At 34.5% G+C, this 10,114-nt stretch overlaps 1 protein-coding gene across 3 annotated transcripts; it reads left to right on the top strand.

Moving 5' to 3' along the window:
* Positions 1-5,178: 5,178 nt before the first annotated feature.
* LOC127808879 (BEL1-like homeodomain protein 7) lies at positions 5,179-9,629 on the top strand. Of its 3 annotated transcripts, none has more exons than XM_052347572.1 (6): positions 5,179-5,614; positions 5,717-5,804; positions 6,576-7,509; positions 8,266-8,636; positions 8,728-8,788; positions 8,921-9,629. In XM_052347572.1, the coding sequence occupies exons 3-6, from the start codon at positions 6,598-6,600 to the stop codon at positions 9,410-9,412; spliced, it is 1,836 nt and encodes a 611-aa protein (XP_052203532.1). In that variant the 5' UTR covers positions 5,179-5,614; positions 5,717-5,804; positions 6,576-6,597; the 3' UTR covers positions 9,413-9,629. The 3 variants fall into 3 exon arrangements, with proteins under 3 accessions (XP_052203532.1, XP_052203531.1, XP_052203529.1); XM_052347571.1 differs by having other exon boundaries at positions 5,700-5,804; XM_052347569.1 differs by having other exon boundaries at positions 5,696-5,804.
* The last annotated feature ends 485 nt before the right edge of the window (positions 9,630-10,114 follow it).

Raw genomic sequence — 10,114 nt, 5'->3', positions numbered from 1 at the left:
TGTTCTGTTTGATGGTAGGTAGGTACTCTGTATGTTGAAACTTCTCCTCTTAGCTGTATCATGGAAAATGATATTTCAGCTGGGCCGTGTACCGACTGAGTCGGCTGTCTGGTGAAATAACTCAATTATTTCACCCATACTTGTTTTCAACCCTTGTCGGGTAACTAAGTCAGTGCGCTGGCCGAAATATTGGCTTTCCGGTATCATATATCTTTGGCCGTCATTGTACGAGTTTCAAATACCTCATTTTGAGTGAGTGTGGATCATCACCATTTAACGGTGAATAGAGTTGAGATTCTACGCTTTTATTCATAAAAATTGGCATCCTATTTGGAAAGGAAATTAGATGAGTTATACCTGTGCATGTTGATGGGTTTTTGGTTTTAGTTTAAAAGAATTTTCACTGAATTTAGAGAAGCTTGACCCTGTATGGATGATGTCTTTGTTGATCTTGAAATAATGTGTTTCTTTGCACATTTTATTATTATTATTATTATTTGACCTTGCCCAAATAAATTTACTAATCATCCTCATGCAATTTTAACTCGTAAAGTTTTAGAAGGGTGAACTTTTTTAAATGTAATGATAAGATTATTTTATTGAGATGAAGGTATAAAAATATTCTTGTATTTCATAAAAAAAAAAAAATGCCACATGGCATCTTTAATTGTTAAAATATTTTATTAGATACATCTATTTAAAAAAAAAGTAAAACTATTAAATACTCATTAGACAATGATTAAAGATAGTTTGAAAGTGTGAAATGCACGCGCACTGACATGACATAGGCAATACAATGTGGCATTCATGAAGTCTAATGAAGTGACTAACAACTCAACAACTTGTTGCTCCTTGTTGACGCACGTGTTGTTGCTGTCGTCGTCATTTTAACATATCAAATAGGTTAATAATGTTGTTAGTTTGGTCGAAACCTTCAACGGTGGCGATAGGGTTGGCCCTGCCCATTTCAAGCCACTTAGGGGTCATGCTCATTTTAATTTTTAAATTTTAAATTATTTAAAAATAATAAAATTATTTAAAAATAATAAAATTAATTAAAAATAATAAATTAAAAAATTGAGAGGGGTCATACCCATTTCAAGTCATTGTAAAATTTTAATTAATCTCAATCTCCCACATTTCTTCTATCAATAATTAATCTCATGCGAATTACTATAAATTTTTAATTAATCTCAATCTCCCACATTCTTTTGTAAATAATCAATTTCATTCACATGCGCCTGGCAGATGACATCTATCCCCTCACAACTATTTCATGTATTTTTAATTTATTTTAATCTTCCCCTTGTATGATTGTATTACAACTATTTTCATGCGCCTCGCAATGACCGTGACTTTATCGTCTTTCTCAATTCCACTCATTCTCAATTTCTTATCCATCCATTGTAACTGGCATTTGTCATCAATCTACACATGCGTAGGTTCTCAATCCAATTGATTTCACAACTATGCATACTCTTCAGCGATTCCATTTTCGTCTTTATCATCTCGTTACGTGACTTATCAAATATATCTTTTGATTTTTTTATTAACCCTTAAATTATCAATTAATTTTGTGTATATATTTCAATATTTGTGATCATTCTGTTATTAGTGAATCTACATTAATGGATTAACGATGATGTTTATTGAAAAACATATGTTGGAACAAATTAATTGTAATAGTTTAATTATTGATTTTTTTTATCTAAAAATACTAAAAAGATAAATTTAAAGTGAAATATTGTGAATTTTATATAATAAATAATTTTATTCGCATTAATTTTATTTTTAAATATAATCGTAGAGGCCTATAAAATTTTTTTTTAGGGTCCCTAAAATCTCAAGTAGCCTTGGGTGGTGACACTTCAATTGATGCTGGCCTTGCTAGGCTCGTAACATTTTGTCAAAGCCACCAACAAGGTTGTTGGCTCGTCTGAGCTGAGGGCGAAGGTCACTAGTTTTCAGGGGTTGAAGATTGCTGCTTCATCCATTGAGTCTACCCGTAAAAAAAGCGGGTTTGACGATGACAGCTATGTGGAGAGGATTTCAATCTCAAACAAGTTGGAGCTAGCATCACTGGCTACGTCGTTGTTCGTCACAATCACTTGAGACATCAGACTCACCAAAATCTCAAAGGCTTGACGATCTTGGGACTGAATTTTTATTGACGACAGCTAGAAAACCTCTAGTAATTCTCGAGAAGGGTTTTCTAGAGAAACAATTGGATTTATTTCCATTTTTTATGATTGGTCTAAGATTGGGAAGAAAAATCCATTTTGGTGCGAGATGCCGAAAGGAAACAAGCTTTGTGACGACAAAATCTTTCGCAAAAAGGTGTTTTATAAGTCCTTACTAAACACATTTACTAGCGTGTGTTGTTACACAATTTGTTAAGTAAACGAAAAAGTATTTCAATAATTTTACTTGTTTTGAAATAGATGTGTCTAATGTAATCTTTTAAAAATTCGAGATGCCACGCAGTGTTTTTGGATATTTTTATGTTTTCTATCTTTTATTTATTTACAATGTTAAAAGAGTTAATGTCCTAGAAATATATATATTTTTTAAATTTTTGTAATGTAAAGGAAACATTTGATTTGTCATAATATTTTAACAAAGAATTATTCTACTTTGCCCAAATTAATTAACGTACGGGATGACTAAAAATATCAAATGTCAAAAATATCATCACTTTGAAAACACCGCACGTGCATTTAAATAAAATTCGAATGAATATCTATGATGAAATCCGCCCGAAGTGAACTGAGCGGATTTCAACAGTTGAAGTCCGCCCAGCGAATTTCATCTATGATGCGCACACATAATGTGGGCGGACTTCATCTGTGATGAATTTCACCCACTGTACGGTTGGCGGACTTCAACATTGTTGAAATTCGTCTGATAATTTTTTAATAAATTCGTGCGTCAACCTTTTAAAGACATTGTAACACGACTCTTTATTAAAATAAGAGACCTCAAGAGAATTTAAACAAATTACCCATCATTAAAAACTCCTTCCAAATTAACCCACCCACAAAGCTGTCCTTGCTGCCTTCTATTAACAAAGTCATATGCCAGAAATTATATTTTTTTTAATCTCTCACTGTCATAATTCTTTCATAAAAAGATTTGTCAAGGTTTAACACTTTAATTATGACCTACACAAAGTCAACTCCATAGTTAGATGACCTGTGGATCATCAATGCATCCAGAATAGTACCAATTGTTAATGACTCTACATTAAAAAAGAAATTATTGATTAGGGTTAGTTGGAATTATATACAACCCCAACTACAGTTTTATTTTAAGAGCTATAGTATTACTTTATTGCCCAACTAGAGAGGCCTCAATTGTTGATGTTAGAATATAATAATAAATTTATTAATTATTTAAATTTTATAAGAAAAAAAATAATTAAAGAGTGCGGGACAATATTTGCACAAAAATTATAATACTTAAATGAGATATTGAAAACTTGAATGTTGTATTAAAATCAATATCAAAGATTTATCTTTCTTTAGAATGAGAATTTATATATTTAAAGAAAAATACGAGACTCTCTGAAATCTATTAAAATTATGATTCTTATAAATAATATTTATCTTAGTATTTCAATATCTACTAGGATTAGAAGTCTTATGGATAATGTATATTCTTTTCGTAAGACTTTTGGAGGAATTTTCAGATCGAAATTTTCTTGTTTTCACTTTATTCGAGACCCATCTCCCCAATCAAGGAGAAATTTATATGACAAATTTCATATTTTTACAGTTTTTCGAAGCTTGTTACGATTTTTGGAAGGCTATTAAAATTTCTTGAAATAGTTTCTCGATTCTTTCGAAGACGTGATCATCTCTCGAGATATTGTATCCACCATAGATGTGTCTTTTCGGCCTCCAGGAAATTGTGTTCTCCTATAGACCAATAATCTCCATTTTTTATTTTTAACCCAATATTTATTTTGGGCTTTGGTTTTTTGATGAATTTTTTGCATATAACATAACAATACAAAAATATTATTTGAATATGTAGGAATGATTATTGGTGTGGCATTATTTTGTTTAACATATTATACACTTGTATTTATTAAACACATAATACAATGCACTAATATAAGAGTGTCACACTAAATATAATTTTCTTGCGTATTCAAATAGTAATTTCATTTAATGTAATATTTAAAAAGAAAATATCTAATTAAAATAGTCCAATACTTTATATCTAACCAAGATTGTTGTAAACTTTAACACTATTTATCATCCAATTATTAGGTACTAAATTCACAAACCTAACTTGAAATTAAAGGAGACGTGTAAGTTGGTAATCTTAACATACCAAATTTTTTATTTTTTAAAAATATAATATAAAATTTGACAATTGATGCTACGTTTTGGGGCTATGATGCATGGATACGTCTTGAGGGCATAATTTTGATGTTTTTAAAATGTTTTTGTTTTTAAAATATCAAAAAGGGCCCAAAAAAAATATTTTCAGACCATTTTTTGCAATTTCAAAAATATTTTACAATCTTTTTCTAATATTAAAAAAATATCAAAGACGCATTTTCACCTATAAAAGGCTAGAGATGGACTTTTATTTTTAATTTTTTTTCAAAATTTATTTGAATACATTATAAAATTTATGTTTATTTTTAAATTAAATAATTATTTTTTATAATTTTTATATTAAAAATTATATTTACAAAAAATCTTTATATTTTTTTATTTACACATTTTCTTTATTTTTTATTTTAAAAAAATATAATTTTTTGATACTCATTTCTCATTTTTATTTTAGTGCAACCAGCTTTGAGGTAGTTAATGAACCCAGGAGAACTTAAAATTTCAAATTAGAATCCATGAGCATCCAATGCTTTTTCAAAATTTATATAATTTGTTGATATTATCAATTGAGTTTTCCAAATGAAAAGATTAACGATATTGTGATAAAAACTTTGCCAAAAATCTACTCAATCTCTTGAAGTCTCCTGTGTGATGATTGACTAAATTAGCATTGTTGACTCATTACAATAGGAGGATGAGGATCAGTTCATGTCTATCGCTTATCTTTTACCCAGAATGCAATACATATACACACACACACACATATATATATATATGCAAATATATGTGGTTGGATACCGTTGACAGCCGCCAATGGGCATAGGTTTCTCCGCGTAAAAAAACAAAAGAACACGTCTGAAACGTGTAAGTTTGTCACTTGACTAACTCTTTACCAACTCCCCAAAATACAGAAGAAATCAAACAGAAGCAAACATCGAGCTCTGAAACTGCGGTTAGAGAGAGAGGGAGAGCTTTTGGTGTATGTTACAACCACAACTATGCGTTAAATGGAGGCTTAAGCCGCGGGTTTAGGTGTCCACCAACTGGTGGTTAGCCTTTGAAGCCCCAAGCCTCAAGCAAACAACAAGAGCAAGGTAACCAACAACCCCTCTCACAGAGAGAGAGAGAGAGAGAGAGAGAGAGAGAGAGTTTTTGGGTTCTTGAAAGAACTTTCCAGGGATTGATTTGGGCTTTCTTCTCTTGTCCCCACGTGTTGAAAGTTGGAATGATTGACGTTGATTTGCAATTAAATTACTGGAGAATACAAGGTGGTAGTTAACTCCTCCTCCTCTCTATTAAACTAAGGAATTTTTTTTTTCTTATTAGTTCTTGTCTCTGTTCAATGATAGGCAGGTTGTTGTTGGCATTAGGATCTCTTTGGAGTAAGTCCTTTGTCTCTGCCCCTCTCTTCTTTGCTCCCCAGTGGAGGGCATCCCATTCTTTTGTGGGTCTTTTCAGGTAATTCTCCCTATGATCTTTTCCCTTTTCCTCCCTTTCCCCTTTTTCTTTCCTTGATTTGCCATGATATGGATGAATCTTGGTAAAAGTTTTCATACCTGTAGAGTTTCTGATGTGGGTTTTAAGTCTAAATGTTCGAATTTCATGTTGCCACCGATAATGATTATAAACAACAATCGAATTCCGAAGACTAAATCCTCTTTCCCAATCATGGGATTTGGTTAATTTTCTGGGTCCTTTCCTTTATAAGTTCATCTTCTAAATGTGGTCTGGTTTTATGATTCATGAATATTTCTGGCCATTGTTGACTTGGATAGAGTTTCTGGTTGGAGATTGTAGGTTTCAGCGCTTAGCATAACATTTTTTGTTGGTATTTAGCTTGCTTCTCTATGCTCCTTGAGACCATTTTCAGCTGAGTTTTTTGATATTTTCGAAGTTTGTTTTTGCTTGATGAAACCTGAGGACCATTTTCTTGGTGTTTTCTAGGGTGGAATACTCAACAAATTTTGCCCAAACCTTATCATGATTCTGTGTTCTTTGAAGACCTTAGAAACAATATAAACATTGTACGAAGGTTTTGTTGTTAGTATACACGTTAGAACCTACCTTTTCTTCTTTTAATGAAATTTTACAGGGTTGCAACTTTCTAGGGAAAACTACATTTTTCTGCTCTTTCTTTCGTTTTTCTTTTCATCGGCTTCAAAAAGCGTCATTCTAGCTTCAAGGACAGGGTGATGGTTATTCATTGATGCCTCTTCTACTTGCTTGCAGATCCTGAGCAGAGCAATAAGAGATGGCTACTTATTACCCAAGTTTAAGCAACCAAAGAGATGTCATGCCAGCCTCATATCTATGGGACCAGAAGGCTGCTCCTTCTCCCGAACCTTCTCATCTTCATGATAGTGCGATGCATATTAGTCAAGCGTCTGCTGCATCCTACACGGATCTCCTCTCTGGGAGTTCTCTATCTGTTCATGAATTTTCTCAAGTTTCATCTGTTGGAGCCAGAGACGAGATGGAATTCATTCCCCCTACTGGTGACCTCGTTAATTTGGAACCAAACCATAGTCAGCTAAATATCACAACAAGTGTTTCGGTTGACAATGCTGTCAATGTTGTAGATGGTGAAGGAAATTTGACATGTCAAGGATTATCTCTTAGCCTTGGAACTCGGCTGCCTTCTTCTTTTGATGTGTCCTCATTTCAGTGTCAATATACTGAACCAGGTACCTCTCGTTCGTTGAGTACCCATATTCAAACAGAGGATGGTTCTCAAAGTAAAGAATCAAGAAATGCCGAGTACTTCTCCTATAGTTTACCCGGAGCTACCCCTAATATGGCCAAAGCGGGGGCTTTGAACAACCCTTACTACTCAATGAGCACTGGCGAAATGAATTCTAGTTCACATCCATATGAACCATCGGTTCATTTGAGCTTAGTTTATAACTCTAAATATCTGAAGGCAGCACAACAATTACTTGATGAAGTGGTCAATGTTCGAAAAGCTCTAGAGAAGTATGAGACAGGCAAGAACAGTAATTACATGAAGTCTGGTCTTAGTGGTTCGGTGGAAAGGGACGTGGATAAGCAGGGAAATCCTTTTGACGCCAATGAGTCTACTGCAAACTGCTCTTCTGAACTTTCAATATCAGAACAAGAGAATTTACAGAACAAATCAACAAAACTTTTGTCCATGTTGGATGAGGTAATATGTTTCCTGGTTCTGCTCGCTGTAATTATGATTACTGTCTTCAGTTTAGATTTGTTTCTTTATTTCTTCGGTAGTTTAGCTTCAGCTATGCATGAACTGCATAAAATTCATACCTCGAAGCATTTGGAGCGAGTTCCTCATTTTAAAGGCAATAAGTGGTTGCCTTCTCTAAGATTTTAACGAGAAATAGCTATGCTAACTAAAAGGGAGGTACAGCCTTGGTCTGAAATGTTGACCTCTTGAATTTTATTACCTATCACAATCTTTGAGGTGACTCCTCTGGGCCTTGGCTCTTGGATAAGGCTTTTACTTCTTTCTTTTTTCACTTGGGTTTTTTTTTTGTTTTTGGCAATGCCATTGGAGGTTTGAAATGCTGAAGTCCTCTTCAGTTTGATGGCCAAGGTGATAATAAGGATGGGGATTCGGGAGCAAGCGAACTGTTTAGACTCTAAAGATGTTAGAAGCTGGGTGTTGTTTTCTTTGTGTATGGTGGTCTGATCTCTTGTAAGTGTGTTTTTGAAGTCCAATTACCCATCAGAAGATAATCTGTCCTTTTGCTGGAATACTCGAGAAGTAGATTAGTATTCGAAGATAGATATTAGACTAAATCTAGTGCAATATTGGATTGGCAGAAAACTTTGATTTTGTTATTTCTTCACTATCAATTTCTCTAAACATTGATTAAGATACCATTGTAGATGTTAATACAATTGATTCCAAAGATTTCCTTCAATCATGTTCTTGTTGCAGTTAGATAGAAGATATAGACAATATTATCATCAGATGCAGATTGTGGTGTCATCTTTTGAAATGGTAGCCGGGCACGGGGCTGCCAAACCTTATACAGCTCTCGCCCTCAAAACAATTTCTAGACACTTTCGCTGCTTGCGTGATGCAATCAATAACCAGATTCGAGAAATTCGCAAAAGATTAGGGGGGGACACCACATCTGCTGGTCAAGGAGGATTACCACGTCTTCGCTATGTCGATCAGCAGCTAAGACAACAAAGATCCCTTGAACAGTTTGGTTTGATGCCACATTCATGGAGGCCACAAAGAGGGTTGCCTGAAAGCTCGGTTACAATTCTTCGCGCTTGGCTGTTTGAGCATTTTCTTCACCCGTAGGCCCTTGATGTGCTTTTCCTTATTTGCATTTTCCATTTGGAGAGTTTCTTCTTGTTAACTCTATCTATGGTCTTGCTGTTTCATCAGTTACCCAAAAGACTCGGAGAAAATCATGCTGGCGAGGCAGACAGGGTTATCCAGAAGCCAGGTAGAGACAGACAGAGCATATGTCTGGACTATTGAACTATGGTTATCTTGTTGTCAATGACCTAGCTAGTCGATGCCTGTGTAAGTGTCCTCACCATTCCTTGCATGCCTATTGTTCTCATGTTTCAATTAGGTTGCAAACTGGTTTATAAATGCACGGGTTCGCCTTTGGAAGCCTATGATTGAGGACATCTACAAAGAAGAGTTTGGCGAGATAGACTCTAAATCATCACCAGAACCCGAATCCAAAGCAGCAAGAGACAATAAGCCTTCACCATCTCGGGACATTCCAGAAGAGTTGCCAGAAAGCATGACAACTGGGGCTACAGAAGAGTTGGGACAATTTGATGACACAAAGTCTGATCTTGTCACCGATGTAGGAATGCAAGGATGCACCACAAGGCTAGGCTTTCAAAGCAGAAATAACATCTCAGAGTTGGGTACGCTGGGGCTTCAGCGCGGGGAACTGAATCCACTGTCGGTTTCTGGTGCGATGCAGTTCAGAGGGGACTATGCAGAAGCTTCATTGATGAGCCATGGCTTACCAGATTATCATTACTTGGATCAGTTACACCAACAACACACAGTTCCTGACTCAAACCTGTTACCTGATCTTGTAGAATGAGCATTGCCTCGCCTCTTTCTGTCAATGCCGATACCATCTCCCTGCAACGGAGGAAAAGCCTTGGCAGGGTAATCCACAACTGGGGAAGAAGAAGAAGAAGGATCAGATTAGCTTGCAGCATCAGTGTAGATATATCAAAATGTTCAATAAGATCAGCTTACTTGTAAAGATAAATCCCTGTGATTTTGTTGAATAATGCAATTTGTATAGTTAGATCCATCCAGCCACCTTTGGCAGATAAGTTCAATGAAGGTTTTGCTTCACTGTGAATGTGTAAAATGTGGGCTCTGGCAGCTCCAAAGGCAGCAGCAATATGAAGCTGATGCACTCTCAAGCTGCTTGAGCTGGATCTTGTGTTACTTGTGTAGGATTAGGCAAGCTTAAGCACATCCAATTCAATAATTTTTGTTATAATTCTTAAGAATTATTATTTCTGTCAAAAATGTTTTTGAGAGAGTAATTATATAAGTTATGAAGATAATAATGGTATACAAATGAGACGTTTTTTGACTCACACGAGACATAGAATCTTGTGCTCTAGGATGCCCTTTTTCAATTTTTTTTTATGTGTTAGTAAAATTTACTAAATATTTAAAAATGAGAAAATTAAATAGCATAAGAGAGAATATAATTACTAAAGGTTTTAAATAATAATAATAAATTAATAATAATAGAAGTCATGAAAATAATTAATATATTGTT

Source organism: Diospyros lotus, chromosome 8 (genome assembly GCF_014633365.1).
Source record: "Diospyros lotus cultivar Yz01 chromosome 8, ASM1463336v1, whole genome shotgun sequence".
In the NCBI taxonomy this organism is placed as follows: Eukaryota; Viridiplantae; Streptophyta; class Magnoliopsida; order Ericales; family Ebenaceae; genus Diospyros; species Diospyros lotus.
Note: the sequence above shows the minus strand (reverse complement) of the source record. Positions and strands in the feature narration are given on the sequence as shown.